General features: G+C 35.5%; 1 protein-coding gene and 1 non-coding gene across 4 annotated transcripts in view; both read right to left on the bottom strand.

Annotated features, from left to right (window-relative positions):
* Positions 1-19,327, bottom strand: part of LOC100744780 — a 132,604-nt gene that overhangs the window by 83,552 nt on the left and 29,725 nt on the right. For all 3 annotated transcript variants that reach the window (XM_024368629.2, XM_003490717.4, XM_033321576.1), the window contains exon 2: positions 6,705-6,960. In XM_024368629.2, the coding sequence (XP_024224397.1) occupies positions 6,705-6,935 (231 nt within the window). In that variant the 5' untranslated portion in view covers positions 6,936-6,960. The remainder of the gene's footprint in view (positions 1-6,704; positions 6,961-19,327) is intronic.
* TRNAE-CUC lies at positions 15,488-15,559 on the bottom strand. Its single transcript has one exon. It is a non-coding gene; the product is annotated as a tRNA-Glu (tRNA).

The following is a 19,327-nucleotide window of genomic DNA, read 5'->3' as shown; positions in this document are numbered from 1 at the left end:
AACATATTTTGGACTGTCATATTAATATCTTAAGACTATTTCATATAAAGAATGAAATGGACGCGTCTGTTGCCGAGACAGATGAGTAAGATGATTGATCTAATGGTTCTGATTTGAAGTGTCATTGACTTTCATGTAGTTGTAAAGACCAGACAACGTCTATCGATCGTTATGGTATTTAAAAAGGAACATATATAGATTTGGACAATTTTTTATTATTCAGAAAGGTTGTAGCTTGTTTCAAAATTTAATCGATCAGAATTTTTTTCTAGCAATCACAGTGAAGTAATGGGAACGGTTTTAATTATTTTCAGCCTTTTAATTTCCATTCGTTTGAGTCGCTTCAAATTCTTCGTTAACTGTATAGACACAGTCCCTCCGCGACGAACCAATCGCCCAGTGAAAAGTGTCTCCAATTAATGAAAAACCTAACAGGATAGGAATGAGAGGAAAAACAGTTAAAAAGAGACACTTAACTACCTTTACCCAATCGTTTCCAATTATCCAAAAAACTGGGTCGCAATTCCAGCTCCTTATCCGACTTACTTTGCTTTAATTGGATTTATCAATAAATTAACGGTGTACAACGAGTACCGTGCAGGTTCTAGCAAAATAAATCGTAAAATTAATGAGACTAAAAATTGATAAATACGTGATAAATTGAATAATGTTTAATACGGCAGTCTTCATTTGAATCAATTGATATTTTCATATTTAATTATTGTATTCAATACGCAAGCATTATTTAGAATCTATTGAACGAATTTATAATGATTCTTTTAGATTATGAAACAATATGATTTAAATGATTATCATATTTTTACATTATTAATGTAGTAATCACCTGACAATTATTTGTTATATTTTGCAGCTACTTTTTCGTTAATGGAATTTTAAAAGAATAGGAACTATCCGTTGTGAAGGAAATATTAAAGGTTTTGTGTAATATTCGATACAATTTGCTTAAAACATTTCAATGCATGCTATTTCTATTACAACATAATTTCCATTAAATCACTACATTATTTTATTACTATCTCTATTTCGCTCAACATTTTTTTTCAAAATATTCCAAAATCTCACTATCAAATAAAGAGATATTTTTTGTTCAAAATCTCATTATCACTTCGTTCTCTCTCTCTCTCTCTCTCTCTCTCTCTCTCTCTCTCAACATGGACAAACTAATTCTGCTCATTTTATAATACATTAGGTTCTCGTTTAGAAACACATTTTCTCTGAAATCTCGAGAGTTTCCCTTCGATACCATTTTTATGGTAAAGAACAGGAAGAAGACACATAAACAGAACATAAAAAGGTATATATCGACGAGATATTACCTAAAATATAATTTATGCGATCCTGGTAGGGTAGAATGATAACGAGAACGTTTAACCATTTATCAGGATCGGCGACGAAAGTGGTCGATGGACCGTTAGTCCCAAGGTGCCATTATAGCGGGCCGAAAACGAGTTTTATATCATTAATTCGTTCGTTAGCTCCGGCCGGCTAATGAAACAGTTTCGACGAACGAACCCTCCAGCGATACACTCCTGAGTTTCATTAATCCACGTTGCTAATTTATGGGACGATTAAATCGCACCGATAAAAATTACCATTTATCGAACGCTGCCCCTACAAATACAGACCGCGATTGTTTAATTTCATCGTTCACTGGTGAGCGAAATTGCAAAACATTAATAATATAAGAAACAATCGAACGAGAAAAGTCATTGCTGTAAAATTACAATGAAAACTTGAAAATAGAACGACGTGCCGATTGAATGGTATGCTACTTGAAACAATTAGATAGAGCATCGTTTTCTTAGAAGAATCTTTTAAGGGCTTACCAAATTTATGGACTGTTTAAAACGTTTAAATTGCTTTTAGTTAATTATATATCGTTGCTCAAGAATTTTAGTATAAATATTACAATATAAAAATTGCAGAAAGGTTCAGATAAATACAACTTTTTATGTTTGTGTGAATTAACGAAGACCATTAGTCTCGTAATGATTTAATGACGCGAAAAACCATCGAATATGCAGACAGCCATAATTCAAGCAAACTGAAACCAAATTAAGGTCGAAATTAAATTGAACCCAGATGAGGGGCGGCTGGTTTGGTGGAATGGAAAGTGGAAACCCGCGAAATGGAAATATGCGTAACTATGGGCAAAAAAAGAAAAGAGAGAAAGAGTAAATGTGAATAAGAATCTAAATATTAGGATATAGTAATGAATAAGCTGGTTTAAGTTAAAATGTTGTTTATGTAGATATATATTTGTGTACACGTGTATACGTATGTTATTATATGTTGTATATTATACAGAAATTACTCTAAATCCTAATGCAATCAAGAATAAACAAATAACAAGTAGCACCATTCCTTAAAGAATTACTTAAAAAATCAAATTTCTTCTTCTAATGTTTCTATGTTACAAGACACGCAGTAACTTTCACTTAAACAATTCAGCAAAGAACTTGTACAGTCTATTGTATCGTAAAAAGATTCCGTAGGAAAACCAAACAATTTAATTTTCAAAAAGCAGCAGAAATTACTGCTACAATAAATTATATAAAACAACAAATATTTCCCAACTTATACACACATATAATCTAAAAATGTAAAAAGCATAGACCATTGATACTCCCTGCAACATCCCAATGTAGCTTACCATATATTTGACATAAATCTAATTGCAAATTATAAAAACGCGCTAAAAAGAACGAACTTTCCAACTTATCCCACAGCAAGATTAACTATAGAATACAAGCAAACTGGTTAAGTAGTTACATCAGCTAAATGGTAATTTACATAGGATTTACACGGTGCTGTGAATCCAGCACATTCAAATTATGTACCGAGTAACCCATCGATCAACGGGAACAGGCGAACGTGGCTGACTACGAAACAGATTAATTTTCAAGGCATAGGAATCAACGCTTCTAGCGAACACACGAATACGTTACGAAGAAAACGACGGTTCTAATCTAATAAAATGATCGTACTATTAGCTATCGATAGTTCGTTCGGCATGAGGTACGCGTATCCAATACCTCGATTTACGTGACACGTGATACAAGTGTTTTAAGCGTAAAACGTGCACGCAGCCAGGGTGTGGTAACTCCTTTGTCTCGTGTCACGAATGAAAAGCGAACGTCACCAGGGAGAGACCAAAGTAGCGTCGTTGCAATGCGACACAATCGCTGCATTCGAGTCTCCTATTTCCTGACAACGATGAACATCATCTCGTACGCCGTTTAATTGACGCGTGTTATACGATTGCATTTTGAGGTTTCGTTTCTTTTTTTTTTTTTTGAGATAGTTTTAGTTGGAGAATGGAGTTATTGGAAACGTGAGTTGTATTGCTTGGTTATAATCGTTGACTTTACTGCTTGGTGTATGTTATGACACGAAAGCTTCAACTCGAAGTTACATGTACGTTACACATTTAATGCTCTTTATGAACATCAAAAATTATTTTATATCGAAAACCCATAACATACATTGACATTCCAATTAATGGCATTTAATTAACCTAAGAAATTCTAGAATTCTCAGACAATAGTCATTGTGACAGGAAACGAACTCATAAAAATCTAGAAAGTCAACCAGTTTCCAATAATATTCTTACGGCAAGTAGTGCACTCCAATCATTATAATTGCCAAACATCCAAGCGACGAAAGCGCATAAAATACTTTCAACACTCAAGGAATCCTATTCACACACAGTGTCTGTTGTACGGTCAGGGTTCTCTTTGTCACGAGATAACAATCGATTCAAGAGCCTTCGAAAAAGAGTTACGGCGTTAACCAGAAGCAAACAAGATTCTGACCTTTCAGCAACGTAATCGTGAGCGAGAAAACAGCAGGATGTATTTTTGGAGCTGGATATTAAATAGGAACCGGTACAAAGCGAAAAAAAGATACGCGAAACGATAGGAAAGGAGTCGAAAGGGAAAAAGAAAACGAACGTCGAACGAGGCGATGAAAGAGGTTGAGGAGAAGATTCTCCACGTGTCCTGTCGCTTATTAGGCATGAATATTTACGTCTGACTGGAAGGCTTTCGAAGATAGCACGTCTTCAAGATTTGGTGGCTACTCGTGGCTATAAACTATGAATGTACTAGCTCATAAGCGTCTCGCTGTTAAGCTGTTTCAGAAAAACTCACGAATTCGCGTTTCAAAGAGATTTAGAGACTGAAGGGTAGAGATACGATATTGGCGTGGATTATACCTGCTCTATGTTGCTGCGTTCGTTTGAGATTTGCGAGCTTCCTAAATCGTGGTTGACAAATGGATTCCAGTAACGTATTACTTTGGATATATGCATGTACATATTTTAAATTGAGATTTCTAAAAAAAGGACAGAGACAAAACAGTGAATTTGGCAAATTACGTGACATGAAAGTTCTGGTTCTAGTTTTTCAATATTAGCAGTCGTTTAATTGATAATTATAATCTTAAAGAACTTCGTAATTTTTATATTTAGAAAATGAATTAGATTTCATGATTCGACTAAGATCGACTGATACTAAATATTTTATAGCTTCTATTCTAAGATATTTTATAATATTTTATAATGCACGTAATATGTTCATGAAAGGTTTCAAGAAGTGCTCGAATCTTTTCATGAGCTACAGTACGCTTTTACTACAAGCTTTTTTTCAAAAAGCTCAACTCTTTCTCAATTTATATCTACTGACTTTTGTGTGGATGATAAGCTTTGCTTTTCATATCGAACTTGGGTATCACAAACCTATTCATCTGTAGTTTTCAGTGCACTATTCTTTTTCCTTTACGGTAAATGTTTTGTTTTGGGCTTATCTGCATCGCTTCTAAATTTCTGATCAAACTGCTAACGGATAGAAGGGAATGTTTTTAAAACGCTGAAATGCACGCTCGGTTATCTGGTTGCATGCGGGAAGGCGCATAGCGGCCTTCGCCGAGGAATGCAGCTCGAGAAGTGCACAAGCGATATTGAAACGTAAACAGATTTCGGGGAAAAATGAAAAACAAACTTTGGTAGAAATATCGGGGATTCGATGGATAACGAAGTTGAAAGCTCTGCCACGAAAAAAATTCCTTTCGTCTGACGCTTGCTAAATTACTCTTGATTAAATGGTCGAAATTTGTTATAAAAGTAAGATAACCTTTTACAAAGTTATATAAAATATTTAACGTTCCCTTTTACATGAACTGCAAATTTATATTTGCCAATTTGCAGTAAAAAATTGAAATTAATAGAAATATGAATCCAAATATCCAATAATGCCTATACAAACATGCAAAAGTGCAGATGCTTTTGATATAATTAACATTGATTTTTATTTAGATGAAAGAGACATTATTATAATACCTATTTATATTTAACATTTCTTTACTTATAATTATCCATGAGTAGAATATTTATTTGCGTAGCATATTACAGATCAATAATTCTAACGGTAAATGAAAATTAATGTTGCCTATATGATATCAAAATATTTAATTAACACTTTTCCTCCAAAGGAGAAAGTAATAATAAGATTCTTTAACTCCAGTAAATTTATCTCCTCAATCAATTTTGCGTATCAAGCGTATCAATTTTCAAACTCGTAACATTTCGACTATCAAATCACGGTTCCCAATGGTACGCAAAAGAAAACAATTTCGATCGTAGGACAAACAAAATGCGATCGTATTTTCGCACTTTAGACACGCGTACACGTCGAATCGAGTCACTACTCGAATTACTAGAGAGCGCTAGCCCGGTTTCTGAATCGAACGCGTTTCGCGCGATTAACGTTACGTAATCCCGTTGAAACGAGAAGCTAAAGCTTGATCGAGTCCTCCTTTGTCCCGGTCATCGAGCGTTTAGTCCAACCGCGGTTCCGATCGATTGTTCTAATCGAGACAGGCCGTGTGTAATTGCTTCCTGCGGATATTACGATTGCCGCCACGATCGAACACAGTCGTGGTCTGTACAAAAGCTGGGAAAAACAGTTTTGATCGACATCACAAATTCTAACGGTACGTGAGAAGACTCCTTTCCATCGCGCAGCCGAGAATTATTTCCATTCTTGAACCCTGCAACCACCTTCGCGCGAGTCGCGATCGAGGCGCGCGAAATTCAATTTATATTGATCACGTCGAAACTAGGAAAATTCAGTTTGATCGATGATGCGTAACAGACGACAGTGATATGGGTAATTTTTGAAGCAGGATGTTGATCTTTTGTCGTAGTTTACATTATTCGAGGATCTTTTTCTTTCTTTTTTCTTTTTTATTTTTTGAATACGTGTTTTACGAGGGCAACGGAAATGTGTAATTTGTAAATGCAAAATTTTATCTTGTCAAAGTATAGAACTGTTTCAAATTAAATACTGGTTGAATCATTGTCCAAATTCATCATCTTTTCGTTGATTGTCTTTTTACACTAACTCCATAATTATATTATACGTTATATCTTTGATATAATCGTAGAAATTGTATAATATTTTTCGTTGTATAATTTTATCTATGCATTTAAGAATTATTCAGAAACAAATATATTATCACCGCTTTAACACTTGGTTTTCTATGTTTTACATAGCCAAGTACAAAAGAAATATCGTAAGAATGTGTCTCACAACAACTCTAAAAATTGTTAAAGAATCATATTCCGAGACTATGAAACATTCAAAGCAATCATTCTTCCATTCCGTAAAAGAGATTCATCTTACCTGAACAGCGCTGTTGAGAAAACAGTTGTTTTGGCCAGGTCCATTGAGCAATCCTTTCGTGCTGGTAAAACTGGTATTATGATCATTGGACGGTGATTTCTGTGTAGATTGGATCTGTCCATTTGTCTGACTTCCATGGACTTGATGGCACTGCGTCGATTGCAAATACCCAGTATAATCCACGGTATCTTGGGATGCAGCTGGCTGCTGTAACCCCATGATGGAAGCCATCTTCGATCAGCTACGTCAGTGTCATCTGCATGAAAGGGAAATTGATATTTCATTACTCGATTCCTATCAAATACATTTTAGCGTTATTTAATATTTACGACGCTACGTATTTAATATATATGTCGGAGAAGGAGTCAGGAACAGGGTTGTGGGCGTTTGATGGACCTCCCTTGGAGTTGGCCATCGTTGTGTGATAACGAAGATACGGTCTGATGCTACGAGTATGGACACCACTGATTCGACAATCAACAGCGGTGGTTGGGCACTTACGATGTTAGTGACGTTGGTCTTAGGTTCGATGACGAATCCACGGTCAACGCGATGAAAGATATACTTGCTCTAACTCAAACTCACTGATCGTCAGGCGCTGCTCCCTTCGTCGGTGGGATCTCAAGAAAGAATGAATTTTCGTCCCAATGGTGCCACAGAGGAAAACTATGATGGGGCGTGTCCAAGGACACGAGATCATCGGATCCGTCGGGTATAGCCCTCGTACCGAAAGTAAGGGAAATTGACGTCGCTGTCAATTGGTCAGTTTGGGACAAAGACTGTCTGTCCGTTTGGAAAATCTTGATTGCCGGAAAAACCCAGGTTTAAAGCGGGTCCTCGGGCTAACTGGACTTGTACTGTGTACGTGCCTCAACATCAGGTATTCATTGTCCTATTGGTATTTCTTTTAATGAGGGTCATACTATAATTCCACACCTTTGTTAGGCGAAGCGCCCGTCCCGTTGACCGCGGCTACGTTCGGCGACTGATGGTCGCCTTGAGCCCAAGTTTATTATCACAAATCGGAAACAAGTACAATTGGGCAGGATGACAGCAAATTGTTTAATTACGACTGTAAACTTTAATTACAATTTTACGGATTTTCCCGAAGTTCCAGAGGGAAGGCTCCGGTGTCCTTTCATCTCCGACATATATATTAAAATTGAGAAGTGGAAATGGCAAACAATGTAAAGGATAAAATGTTTTCAACGCGTTTCTGTTAATTTTACCATTTATATTACTTATCATTTAAACACTATGGAATTCCAGCTTAATAGCTTTAGAAATTTGAAGGAAGAATAAATGGTGAAACGTGCATCGAATCAGTTAAATTTATTTATTTGTGCATTATACTTTAAATTTTTCCAACTGAATTATAGTTAGCATTTGCAATTACAGTTAAAAGCTAAAACAAATTATTCTAGTAAAATATTTAATTAATTGTAGCAAATTATTCTGTAAATGTTTGTCGGAGGCAGGTTGGCAGTTTGGGGCGTTCGATGAATCCTTACCGTCTTACTTTACCGTCGCAAATGTAGCCGATATTTATCGGTACGAATGCGGACGCTACAAGAGGCTATGAGGGATGGTAATAGGATGGTCGAGATGATGGTGACGACGAATTCAGGTTCGGTAACGAATCCACGGTCCACGGGAGAACTCGTATCAACGTGCTACTCGATTCGGGTAACTTCCCGATAACTCAGTCGACAATTCGTCCAACGACTCACTAACTAACTGACTAGCTCTAACTCTCACTCTAACTCCGTCAATCCAAAAAGAGTCTGCCCTTATATACTCCTGTCCCCGCTTCTCGGGTTAATCTTTGTTTTAAGGAGAGCCATATAATCATTTCATACCTCTGTCAGGTATATGTCCCTCCCGTGACCGAGGCTACGTCCGGTGACCTGCCATGTCACTTCGAGCCCAAACCCATCGTCATAAAGTCAGATTGGAACATTAAGACTATTTCTTATTTTTATTACTTAAGGGCGGCTATAGTAAAAGTCTGGACTAGTGTATTGGGGTTTGTCCCAACATTCCAGACGGGAAATCCCGCTGTCTTTCCTTCTCCGACATGTTAATATAGTAAACTATTCTACCATCTATAATTGTTTCACTCTGTCCTTAGAATTCGTATTTATAGAATTTACATTCTTTTGCACTGAAAAAATTGTTTCTTACTTTTATGGCACTTATATGATTTATTATTTCAAATTTTCTATTAAAGAATCATAGTAGTAACTTCTTTAAAAGAAATAACTTAATTTCTTTGAATAAAATTTATCGAAAACTCGTGGTATTTGTATAATATTCTACAGTCTGCTATTTTCATAAATTTGATTTATCATACGTATTTTGTAAACCGTGTAACGGTTCGTATTAATTTAAATGGGATAGAATAACATTGGCGGAAATAAGATACGGAAGATTCCCTTCCGAATTTCAGGAAGTTCTAGGCACATTTCATGGCAACGCGTTTCTTCAGTGGAGAAAATATTTTTTATACCTCCCGGCAGAATGTAGGTAAATTGCAGAGTAGAAAATGAGAGGCTCATAAAACCATGATCATACGGAAGTCTCGCTACATAATCGTGGAACAAATTTTGCGGAAACAATAAAGAGGACGACAATGGTCATGCTTTATGACCAATTTTCTTAGACGGATTAAGGCAAATTGCAGAAAAATGTGCGAATAGTGCCGAGGCTAAATTCAACGTGCATAATATTATTCGACAGTTAGCATGTAAGCTCACATTAAATGAACGTGCCATTTCATCTTACAGCCCAATAACGAATAAACATCAAATTCATCACAACGTTCATGTTGTAACAATAATTATAAATAAATAAATAAATGGATCTACAACTATCCAGAAGAAATTAAATACACTTTGGTATTCTTCCTTGTAACATTCGATATGAATAATTAAAATCTAACAAAAATGTTTGCAAAAAGAGAAATTTATATTTTTTAGTATGGTCAAAATAATAAATTCATAATTTTTATTAAAAAGTTTCTAGACTTGCAACACTCGATTCGATTAATCGAATCATTTTTCGTAAAGATTTGTTCTGTGCCTTGCCTCATGCATCTTTTCATGTACCTTTCAGTTTAGTCTCTGCAACTATACAACTGCTATACTCGAATCATCGTTATTGTCATCGTTAATTGCTTGCTACTAGAACAACGGTTTTCTCGCGTTGCATTGAAAGAAACGTAATAACAGTATCAATGTCAACACTACAATTCATACGACTTCAGTTTCATACGTTTCATATGCATTTAGTGTATTACACGTGAGGGAACGTGATCGTGGGGCGAACAGTAGCGTAATACGACGCGTATCAAGCGACAGTAACAATACCAAGAAATCGTGTTCAACGAATTAATGAATATCGTATCGATATTCATCAGCCACTCTCCTCATTCCTTAACGTTATGCCGAGTAAAACACGGCCTTTACCCGGGATCTTCAAGGTAAACGGCATAGCAAGAACACGTTTCTAATTGATTGTAAGTAAGTAAGCATAATTTGAGGTATCTTTTATACTATGACTTCATTCGTGAAGAAAGCAAGCCTTGGAGTTTCATAAAATAATTATTTGAAGGAGTAGCAAGCTTTAATAAAACTTTACTTGGTCGTTTACTGTCTGATGGCTTCTAGATACCATACAAATCCTTCTAGATCCTTCGTTACAAAATTTCAAAAAATTTTCAAATTTCAAGGTATTAAAATTTGATAACCTAGAAGCTTTTAAGTTCCAAATGTAAAAAATTGTTTAACTTTCTGGAAATAGTAGTTTCAAATATTTAGAACTTGATATGTTGAAAATTTCAAATATTTAAAGTCTGAAAAATTTAAATGTAAAAAATTTCGAAATTTTAAACGATAAAAATGAAAAAATTATCTAAGAGAAAATGTCAATATTTCATAATTTCTAGATTTCTATTCTTTAAAATTTCAAAATTATTATAGCGTCGTAACAATATTTTTTCAATATTATATCATCTATAGTTATTTAATATTTTTACTGTTATCAAGCGATAATCTATCATCAGTACATTGATTACAGATTATCTCACAATAAATTACCTACATGCAATTAACGAACGTTCAAGCAAGAAATCCCTAATCTATCTGGCAATATTAACATCCTATTCTAAAACAAATCAATCACCGCATACTGGTTAGGAATAATTTCCTTAGAATCCTTTCACCAGAGCCTAGGTTTCACCGCAAATCTCGATTTCTAGAAACAACCACGACAATGACAACTGCGTATTTAACTCGACAACAGTTTCTCCTCGAAATATCGTAAAGTAAACTAAAGTTTCACGAAACGTATAAAAATTCCGTACGAATTGCGAAGAAAAAGCGGGATACCACTTTTGCGTGAGGATTTACGCGAGTCACACGGGATCATGGTAACGGTAAACACGTAACACACGTATCGGCTCCGGTAATTTCTTTGCTTCGCACTCTCTATCACGTCCCCTTTTTGTCCACGAACGAACAATATTAGCTTACGCTTGTCTCGGCACCGTTATCCTATATGAATTTGAAATACGAAGAGGAAGAGAGAGAGAGAGAGAGAGAGAGAGAGAGAGAGAGAGAGAGAGAGACAGAGACAGAGAACCGTCTCTGCTCATTTGCTTCGTAAGAAACAGGATGCAGGATGTAAACCATGTACTTTCCCGAGGTGTGTAATTGAAACAGGGTTCTTGAAAATGATTGCAATCCGATCGGAACGTTGTTTGCTTCCCTCTCGCTATATCAGTAGCTTCGTTTCATAAGCGTTGCCAATACAGATCGTTAAAATTTCATCGCCGAAGTATTGCGAGCATGTATACTGGCTGTTAGAAATAGTTACACGACATCGTATCTATTATAGCATTCAGAAACAACTTCACGCTATGAAAATGAATATGATACGTAGAATATGATAAGAAAAATGCTTCATTGTAGAGTAAGGATACACGCAAATAGTCTTTTACTTCTATGGGAGAAAAAACGCGAACAGATCGCGGATTTTTATGTATTTAGGGGATTTTACTACGGATTTTTATAATACGCGAAAATTCACAATGTGTACGCGATGCGCGAAAATAAATAAAATATGCAAAATGGGATAGAAATAGATAAAATATCCAAAATAAGATAAAAATGTATAAATTATCCAAGGTAGGATAGTTGTTACAAGATTCAGTAGATAAAACAAATTTCTGCCTCAGGTTCTATTTGTTTAGCCGTGTTTAAAGATTAAAATATAATTATGGAAATGTAAAGTCGTGGATAATTGAAGATATATATATGTGCAAAGTAATTTAGGTTGCATGCATGAGCGTGAAGTCGATTAAAAGTAGATTATAATCGTAGATACTGGCGTTTGATACCGTTAACATTGCGCTACGATCACGTTGTTATTGGAAGATGTATATTCGATGTAGGAAACGTAAATTTAGAGATAGTGGAAATAACCGTAGTTTATTGGATGAGTATGAATACAGTTATATCAGTCAAAATCAATGAGATTGCTCGACTACAACTATCAGACCTGTCAAAATGACAGATTTCAGATTTTTTACTTCTGTGTTTTTGGAAAGATCAATGTTGACTTTTATTGAGGTTGAGACAATTTTATATAGTACATCGACTTATTTATAATAATCATACCAGCAGTTTCTTTTTTCAAACGATTCCTTTCATAATATATTTATATTTCATATATATTAATATATATATCTATTTCGCTTATAGTTATTATTAGTTACCAAACACCATACATCAACAGATTCAACATTTATCTAGGTTTAGGATAAGCTGTATTATTTAAATTGAATTTGAGATACGACACAGAACCCGGGTGGTATTTCAGATCGAAGAATTTCTATTTCCTTTTGTTGCAATTTTGTAACAAATATTTATATTTATATAACATTTTATTCTCTTATTTATATCGACAGAATTAGATTGGAAAAATGGAACATTTTGCGCAATACATTTAGATATATAACAGATAGAACAAGGTTGTAGTATTAGGATTTTGTAGCTTTTGTAAAATAACTTCTTGCTATAAGAATTCGTGGAAAATTGCAAAGAACCGAAAATGATATCGTGAATATTTATTTTCTTGAAAAGTCGGCCAACATTGTGACCTTTTCGCTGATTCCATTATAACTCCAAAAACAGCACAGAAATATCTTCCCGAACTCTACGTCGTAGAACGCCTCGTCATCTTCGACGATCATCAAAAATAGGCTTCTTCCATACCAGTAAAACGTCTTGCCGCCGTTCTCTTTCTCTCGGAGACTCGGAAATAAACTTCAACAGGCTACGCGTTGGTTACCATCTTTCCGACCAAAACCATCGTCAAATAAACTTCCACGATATATGTACGTCACAGATGCAGACATTCTTATTAACTCAATAAAAAATTTCCAGTTTCTTCAACAACCGTATGCTCGATGTCAGCAACAAAGAACAGGAGTCTTAAATTAAAAGTAAGAAGAGAAGGTTGCTCTTTTTACATGAAATCCTATTATGATATATCCCGCTGAACTAAGTTAAAGCACTTCAACAGCTCGCAAAAAATATTGTTGAGCCAATTTGTAATAAGAATATCCATTACTGCAAACGCTAATCATAAAGTTAATCTACCCTTGAAAAAGAGATAACCATCTAGCTAACGACTTCTAGAATCCGTAATCATCAAGATAAACATCTCTAAAAAGAATTTTATCTCTCAAGTCATCTCCTTCGATCATCGTGTTAGGTACATTTCAAAAGTGATACAAACGAGAGATTACACAATTATTCCGAAATTCCACGAACGAGCAGCAAAAAATACGTTTGCCATATATAGAAAAAGAGATTAAAGGGAAAGTAAAACAATGATAGTGAATACGATGTAACAAAGAAAAGGCTACGAATAATTCAAAGCTAAATATACGTACATGTATATAAACATTCTTCCTCGTGTAAAAAGGAGAATTAAAGAAGAAGAAAAGGTATATCAAAGACCTTATAAAAAATGAAGGATCACAAGTAATGCAAAGTTAAATAAGAAGAAACTTAGACCCCTTCCAAGCCACCCTTTCCATCATTCACTTGCAACGAGAACGGAAAGGCACATTTTTTCACGCGTCGAAAGGAAAATTACAGAGAGAAGAAAACGATTGTATTGAGAAAAGATGATATACCTATCGGTGGCGCAGGAAGGAAGGTGTAGGACGCAGAAAGAGTATGGCCGGACTGGCATAGCCCGACACGCTAAATGGTACCGGCTGAGTGGTCGGCGTTAATTTCGAGGGGCCAAGAAAAGTGGTTGGAGCGAGTACGTGCTCGAGTGCTAAAGCTGGCGTCGCTGTCTTCGTGGTCGCTTTCAGGGTTCGGTAACAATGCGACCACGATATTTTTCGCTTGTCAAGGGGACCCACGCTAACGTAGGCAACTCGATACGCGTTACGTTTCAGTATAGCCAAGTTTTTAGAGGGTCGTTTCTTCAACAGAGGGAGAGAGAAAGAAGTTGAATCGCAGGAAATCGGACTGGATTCACACGAGAGAGATTCAGGTCAATCAAGCGATTACGCGTTCATACACCAGCCTACCGGCTCTTTTATTCGTTGTTCGTGCTTATCGTTGCTGATGAAGAATCCAGTTCCAGCGATAACGAGTGGTTGAACGTTTTGCATCGAAGTGGAGGGTGGAGATTGGCGGGATTATGGTATGAATTTGTATAATTCTGAGGTTGCAAACTGATTGAGTAAGCTGAAGAGATTTTGCAATTATACGAGAACGAAAAGATGTAGGTAAAATTGTGTGTGAGATGAAATTGAGTGGAAAAATTAGAAAAAAATATGATAGTACCTATTAGTGTGATGTATTTTCTGGTTGAAAATATGGATTCATACAAGTAGTATAAGCATTAAGCTACGTATATTGGAAATGCAATTTCAGTTGGAAGTTATTAGCGTGTACCATTTTCCGTTTGATTATATTGATACATAAAAATATAACTTATTTTGTATATATCGAAAGATGAAATTGAAACTCTCTAGGAATAAAAATCCACATATTTGAATTTCTTTGATATAAACGGTATTTATCTATAATTATAATTACATATGATTTATGTACCTTGTGTACAAAATTAGTAAAAACTCCGTGCTTAATTAAGACAGGATCAGTAGACAGATGCAGTGTAGAAAGAAACAGGAACGGTATTGAGACAACAAGTCATAAGCAGCCAAGAACTACAATACACAGATGAGAACTATAGATAGAGCACTCCCGTCTTCTTCAGATTCGATTAAATGGTATTACACAACACCTCTTAACCAAGACTCCTTCAGAAGCTTTTCACGTTTTCACTAATCAAGCGTGAACAGTATCGGAGCGACACGGAGCCTTGAAATTCACGTTCACCAATTTTCCGCTCCCAAACTAACCATTGTGAGTCTCAGATTTAATTTCAGATTGCGTTATCATAGCGAGGCATCGTGGCATGCATATCAATACGCTTAAAATCATTTCCATCCACTATGCAACAGATTTTGCAAATTCAAGAAAAACCATCAAACACTTTGTTCTTCAGAAATGGCAAAAGCCATACGGAATCTTATTTTATTGAAATGATACTGAATTTGGTACAGGAACAACTAACGTTTAATACTGACACCTGATTTTATCGCAAAAATTAGACCTGTATGAATGTTATCTCAGTGATATATTATATCGCAAGATGTATCTATGCGTAAAAACTAAACAAAAAAAATTAAATTCCGGTACCGGGAATCGAACCCGAGCCTCCTGGGTGAGAGCCAGGTATCCTAGCCACTAGACCATACCGGAGGACGAGAACTACTCTTATTCGATTTGCTTAAATGGTAGAAAGAAAATTAATATGTTATAATAAATATTTATTATAAGTATACTTAACAATATAAATGAATATTAATATTATGAAATAACATTTTTTCATGAAGGTAATAATCCTAAATGTGGAATGAAATGATTTTTCGTGTAACGAAGATGAATTATTTTTAACATTTTTCATACATTAATAATTATATATTATATTATCGTTATTATCATATATTACGTTTACCATAACATCAGATGTATCTTAAAATCCCTCAAAAAACAATTAAACATAATTAGTCCGATCGGGATTATTGTACGTATTATTAACTATTGGAACACCCGATCTGCTTTAATATACAATTGCACTGCTTTAACTTCCCTTTTATTAAATACTATAGCAACCTCTTTTTTTTATTATTACAACACTAGTCTGTAATTTATGTTAGACAAAAATTTTCAATTCCTTGTTTGAGAACCTCGGAAATTCGAAAAGTTTAAGCCTTCCTACCACCTCCGGCGCATTATTTTCCTTCCAAAACTATCTTGTACGTGTTATGCGTACCGACATAACGAGCCTTCCTCGTTCTGAATGACAATGTACGCAACCGTATTTATAGACGACCGCCATCTACACGACAGCCGAGTTTCTTTTCGTTCCTTCGCTTGCGTTAGCCGCTTTTTCAAGATTTCTACGGGACTCACAGCGACTCTAACGGTATAATGGGTAAGTTTCTGCAATCAGACTGAACGCAAAACATACACATCCAATGTCGAGAAATATTTATCTTTCTCGAGCAAGAATTGACATTTCATCGTGGTGAACTTTTGTAATACTTCCAACTGTCTTTCCTAAATTTTTATTCCCCGTACACAGAACACGCAGTATTTAGTATAGTAATTATCATATTGACAATTATTTCAAATTTTATTGTTTCATGCATACCTATGTTTTAGATTCATTCTATTTTCAATATCCGCGAAGATTGTCTGTCATTTTCTTTTCTTTCTATAATTTTAAGATTCCAAAAGATACAATAAAATAACACAACTTTTCTCAACGAAAAAGCTAAACCACAACACGGAAGAATTACAATTACCTGAAGTTAAAAAAGCTATACTGCCAACAGCGTTTAACACCATTCCATTTTTGGCGACTCTAAGATTCTCATAGAAAATCAAGTAGTTTAAAAAGAAGCGCCGAGGCCGCTTCCGGAGTCTGTATACGGTACCGGGAACGATTATCGTATTTTCTCGCAAAATCCGCCTGAAGACGACGTCGCTATGGCCGAAAGGAGGAAAAGAAAGGAAGAAATCAGAGGGGACCGAGCGAAAAACGGAAACGACAGAAGGGGAGATCGTACGTTATGGCGTAAACGCGGACTGCTATCGCGAGGTTATTTCCGTTTCGACGCACAAGTTGACGCCCGCGAAGAATCGACCGCGGGAGGCGTCGCGACGCCGTAACTCGTTCAAAAGAAAACTGAGAAATTGCTAGCTTCTGCTAATCATTGGTCCTGTCAATGAAAAACTGATTTATCTCGCGTGTAAAATTCATCGCTTTTTGCAATAAAAAACGACGATATAATAGAAGCTAAGGACTATTAAGAAATCACCTATTTGGAATTCATAAAATTTTTTTACGTAAAAATTTATATATCTTGAATTGCCGAAATTGTGAATGTTTAGAGAATATTAAATATAAATTTCATAGAAATGTGCTTTGCTTCGCTATACAGGTACATGAAAAAATACTTTTGTAATATAATTTATCTGTTACAGTATTATCAAAACATTGCGAAAGTATTACATTACTCAAGTTTAATATCATATTAAACTCAAATATAATTACTAGCAATTTTAAGAAACGTATATCCCATAATACACCATGTAATTTTTATTGTATATGCATACTAAATTCTAGTTAAATCTATGTTAGTCCATGCTACTTAAGTAAATCAATATTTCGATGGACATTAGGCGAGTAATGTTATTTACATGTTCCTATGTAATAATGCAGAGTTATTACAAATTGCTACTATCAGTATAATGATACTAGAATCTCACGCTGCTACAGCCATGAAAATAAAATTACTTTGCTATATAAACGGGCCATAGTACATACTTGCTACTGGTATAACCCCTGACAACGTAGTCATAAAGTTCATTAATAGCTACGTTTACTGTTCTTCGAACTATCTACTACCTACAGTTGTTAAAACAGCCATCCTTAGACGAAAGTCATTTATGCTACTTGGTTTCAAAGGATGCTCCTGTATATTTCGTTTAATATGCAAATTACAATAACTTAAGGTACCGATTCAATCAGTGAAAAGATAATGAGTGCTCTACTTGAGGACAGAATTAATTTATCTTTGCGTTAATGCCCTGCAAATTATTTTACCTAAATGATATAATGTTAATAACGAAAAATAAAAAAGTCCAAATTGTTGCATTTATATAGAAATCGAACTTTTTCCTATGAACAATACACAACACCTACTTGATAATTTATCGCATATTTTCAAATTCACCGATGCAAATTTAATCATCAATTACCGCATCATTTTCGATTTAGCGTGACTTTTAAATGAATACTCGTAAAAGTGTTCCTAACTGAAAGTTGCATAATTTCTACCTCCCAAAGCCATCAGCCACATCTACATGACTCATCGACTATCATATCACTTTCACAATTATCAGTCGTTGCAAGTCCATTACCAACAGCGACACTTCCAAAGCCATGGTCCTCCATCAACCTCATTTATTCAACGTCGCACTAAAAGACCTTTTGCTCGATCGACCCTACCAATGAATAATACCAGGTTATATCAACACGAAGCTTGTTCATCGCCATATGCAGAGTTCCAATTTTACGCGTGGTTCGCGTACACGAAATTTTCGAGCATAATTAAAACACGTGCCGCGCGCGCGGATCGTTATCACGAACACGACGAGGAATGAAATGAAAAATAGTATTTCCTGGTCGAAGATATGGCGAACACGGGCACTGACGAATTTATACGCGTCAGCATCATCGCGTTTCGCCGCAATGCGGAGTTGCGCGGCCGTAGATGGTATTTCTTCTTTCGCGATATCGCAAACCGCAGCCGCTCGACACGAGCGTAAACAATTACACGAAGACGCAAGAAGAAAGTTGGCAATGCTCCTCACTGAGAGGAGAATCGTTGACGAAATGGAAAAAAAATTTAGCGCCTGCTGGCCGTCAGCGTAAGAGCGAGGATTCTTGGACGCGGTTCGAGAATGAAAAAGCGAAATTTTAAGAGAGTTGGAATGCATGCTGTGTGGAAGGTCATTCTCTTTTTTGATGCTGAGTGTTAAAAATTTATTTGGAATCTTAATCGTTCCTGCAGCGAAGGCCAGGTAATTGTAGACACGAGAGAGTTGAGCGTTGAATGTTTTATTCTGTTACGATAAAACGAAAAGCCGTAGATAAACGCTATTTACTCTCAAGACCGAAGATAAAAGAACAATTCTAACAGTAACTATACTACGGATTTTTATACATTTATAATGTAAGAAATTTGAAAGTGCAATTCTGCGAAAAATGCGCATAATATTAAAAGATATATAAAATACTCATGAAAAGTATAATGCCTTCTATAGTAGTTGCTGGGTAATTGACTCAGAAAGTTGTCCCAGTTTTCATTCATCGAGCATTAATTGAATACCGAGACTGTAGTAATATATTGGAGAAAATTTATTATCTATCATTTCTTAAGATGGTTGATACAGCTT

Source organism: Bombus impatiens, unplaced genomic scaffold (genome assembly GCF_000188095.3).
Source record: "Bombus impatiens unplaced genomic scaffold, BIMP_2.2 scf_0466, whole genome shotgun sequence".
Taxonomy (NCBI): Eukaryota; Metazoa; Arthropoda; class Insecta; order Hymenoptera; family Apidae; genus Bombus; species Bombus impatiens.
This window is presented reverse-complemented; position numbering and strand designations above follow the sequence as displayed.